Below are 3,271 nucleotides of genomic sequence, written 5' to 3'. Positions count from 1 at the left end.
ACGAGATAATATTAACCTATTATCTATCACGGAGTATATATATATATAAGACATAACGATAGTTTTGTAGTTAAATTCTTTTATTTTATAATCACAAATTGCTTGTATGAGTTGAAAGTTTTCTAGGCAAATTCGGGTGCTAGCTTTAAGATATCAGTAAATTGGTATAGTGTTTTACCATTGATTTTGGTTCTATACAATATTACAATTTAAATTTCAATTTATTTGAATTATAATAAATTTTATTTGTCTATTAGCGTATCGATGGATCGATCAATGAAAAAGAAGGCAGAAAAATTAAAGAGTCCAGTTGTTGGGGAAATACCTTGGCTTGTGTATACCCACGGAAGTAATAGAAGGAAACAAATTCAGACATTCTGTAACATATTTTCTAACGAGTTGTACATCAAAAGCATTCCTGAATTGCGAGGCAAAACTATACAAGCTTGTTGTCAAGGATGGTTAATCTTACGCGATTTTTACAAGAAGAACCTATTCTCTATGAAAAATCTAATTACTTTGGAATATTTTCTTCTTCCGGAATTACCAATTAGTGAAGACGAAGAGTTGTTAAGTTGTTGTGTGATCACTTCGAATTCCCCTCCAAATAATCCTAAAGGTTATGTTCTGTTTTTGTTTTTTAAAGACAGAGTGTTTTCTTGTAGTCCAACCATGAATTGTACTAGTTGGGTGAGTCAGAGGATAGAACTTGATGGTAATAATGCAGAAATAAAATTAGTCGCGGCGTTAAATGGAATTATGTACGGCATGGCTGGTATAAGGGATCCGATTGACTATGGTGGTGTATTTCAATGTATGGTGAGTATGGAAACCGCGATAGCAGATGATGGCTCCGGATCCTACTCTCTTGCCTTAAAGCCCTTGCAAGGGTTAAAGGATCCAATTTGCGATCATGGTAGTTATCATGATAAGCACTACTTGGTTGAATCATGTAGTCTTATATATTGTGTGGGTGTTTTTAAACGCAAAGGGTGGGATACTCGAATCAGTGAAGTCAAAGTTTGGGAATTGGATACGGTTGAATCGAAGTGGGTAGAGACTAAGTGTTTGGGTGGTCGTTCGCTTTTTGTAGGTGGTGATTGTTGTACTTGGTGTTGGGGAGCTACGGCGTCAACCGGAGTCCAAGAGAATTGTGTCTACTTTCTTTCTCCCATTGATGATCGAGTCCTCTATGTTTATAGATTAGATGATGATACATTGACTATGCATTCGACTTGTGCAGCCTTGTCCACCCCTTTTAGCACGCCTATTTGGGTAAATATGATGCCACCACAACAACATTATAATTATAGGTTAGTACTTGTACTAGTTCTCTTGTTTTGTTTAAATTCATATTTATTAGAACTTTGTATTAAACCAACTTTCTTTGTTTTTGTAGTGACAGATTAGTAGCAATCAAGGATATCGAAGGACAAGAATTGATCGACACTATTCTGATTGATTCCACAAAGCTTTCAAAAGAAAGAAACATGTTTGTCGAGCTCCCTATAGACATGATACACTTGGTTTCCACGTATATGCATTTGTTCGATTATTGGAATTTCCGAGCAAGTTGTAAGACATTTCACTCAACACTACCTAAATGGAATGTCGACACTAATAGCAAGCTCCCCTTGTTTATCTGGTTTAAGAGTAGTCGCGGGCTATGTCAAGTAATGGACCCAAGTCGAGAAGACTCACATAGTATGACCCTTGACTTATCTCCGGATCCTTTTATCATAGATTTCTCCAAAGATGGGTGGCTAATATTATCAATTGACAAGACACGATCGATAAAGTTTTGCAATCCCTTAACAAGGGTAAAGGGGGACTATCCCCCGAACGAAAAGGTCAGCCTTTGGGATGTTAGAAGCATTGGATTCTCAACAAATCCTACGTCTACTGACTGTGTGACTGTTCAGTTTGTTTCCTTTAATTATCTAGTCATCTACTACCTTCGATATGGAGATGAAAGGTGGACTCGAGTTGATGTCGACAACAATGACGATGAATTTTGTGTTGGGACTAGTAGTCCAGTTTACTTTAATGGAGCATTTTACGTGCTTGATAGGAAATTTGGACATCTTGGAGCATTTGAATTGGTAGATGGAGTCGGAAGTTGGAACGTTTATCACAGACCATCAATTCCCTTTGCTCATTTTCATTCATCTCACTTAGTCGAGTGCGGTGGAAAGCTCCTTGCGGTATTCATTGGCTATATGGGATGGAGTATTAAAGTGTTCGAGTTTAACCATTTTAAGAAACAATGGGTCGATGTTCAAAATCTTGGTAACCATAGCTTGTTTATCAATCGTTCATCGTCGATTTCAAAACCAATTTTAGAAGTCGGAATGAGAAATAAGATATATGTGTCAAGGCTTAAAGGTAATGGTATAATTTCTTACTCGCTTGAAACAAGTACGTATCATGTTTGTAGGAGTGAAGATTTCATGAAGAATTTTTGTAACACTACTGAACCACTAAACACTTGTTGGCTTTAGTTCATTTTTGATATGTAGTCTATTATATGGAATAATTTTTTTTTTTTTTAAAAAAAAAACTCTCATTATTCAATTTATATGTCACTTACTTCTTAGCTTGCATTGTTTGTCTCTATTAATTTTCTTATAGTTGGTTACACATAAATCGATCATATATATACGGACGACAATTGGGATTATTTGAAAAAATACTACATATTGTATGGAGCTAATTAATTGAAAATTTGCCACATCATATCGTACACAGTCAACAATACGAAAAATAAACTACGTAGTGCGTAGTACATTACTAGTCCAATTTGAAATAAAAGGATTGAGCCAAATTAACAAGTGTGCATTGGAGTGCACTCCTAAATTATTCTAAGCATGGCATATTTATAAGCACTCAATAATACGGAAAGTAAACTACGTAGTACATTACACTACAAGAAATAGGTCATTTTGCGACGGAAACCTTGCAACGGACTACAATTCCGTCGCAAAAAGGGTTAATTTGCGAGGGAATAAATTCCGTCGCAACTTTGCGACGGAAACAAACTTTTGCGACGGAATTTCCGTCGCAAAGTTTGCGACGGAATTTATTCCCTCGCAAAAGTTTGTTTGCGACGGAAATAATCGTCGCAAAACAATATTAAAAAAAAAATTAAAAAAAACATTTTGCGACGGATTCTGCGACGGAAATTCCGTCGCAAAAAGTTTTTAAATTTTTTTAAAAAAAACTGAAGTTTCGCTGAAGGAGAGAGAAAAAGAAAACGAAGAACAGAAAGAGG

General features: G+C 35.8%; 1 protein-coding gene across 1 annotated transcript; it reads left to right on the top strand.

Annotated features, from left to right (window-relative positions):
- Window positions 1-264: 264 nt before the first annotated feature.
- Window positions 265-2,501, top strand: LOC145628117 (uncharacterized). The gene is made up of 2 exons (XM_081680435.1): window positions 265-1,313; window positions 1,400-2,501. Exons 1-2 carry the CDS (start codon window positions 265-267, stop codon window positions 2,499-2,501), a joined length of 2,151 nt encoding a protein of 716 aa, XP_081536561.1.
- The last annotated feature ends 770 nt before the right edge of the window (window positions 2,502-3,271 follow it).

Source organism: Chenopodium album, chromosome 4 (assembly GCF_948465745.1).
Source record: "Chenopodium album chromosome 4, dcCheAlbu1.1, whole genome shotgun sequence".
Taxonomy (NCBI): domain Eukaryota; kingdom Viridiplantae; phylum Streptophyta; class Magnoliopsida; order Caryophyllales; family Amaranthaceae; genus Chenopodium; species Chenopodium album.
Note: the sequence above shows the minus strand (reverse complement) of the source record. Positions and strands in the feature narration are given on the sequence as shown.

Bases quoted from the DNA above. Each gene is read 5' to 3' on its own strand.
- LOC145628117 (XM_081680435.1), top strand. From the start codon at position 265: ATGGATCGATCAATGAAAAAGAAGGCAGAAAAATTAAAGAGTCCAGTT. The intron at 1,314-1,399 runs GTTAGTACTTGT...TTGTTTTTGTAG, and splicing joins CAACAACATTATAATTATAG to TGACAGATTAGTAGCAATCA.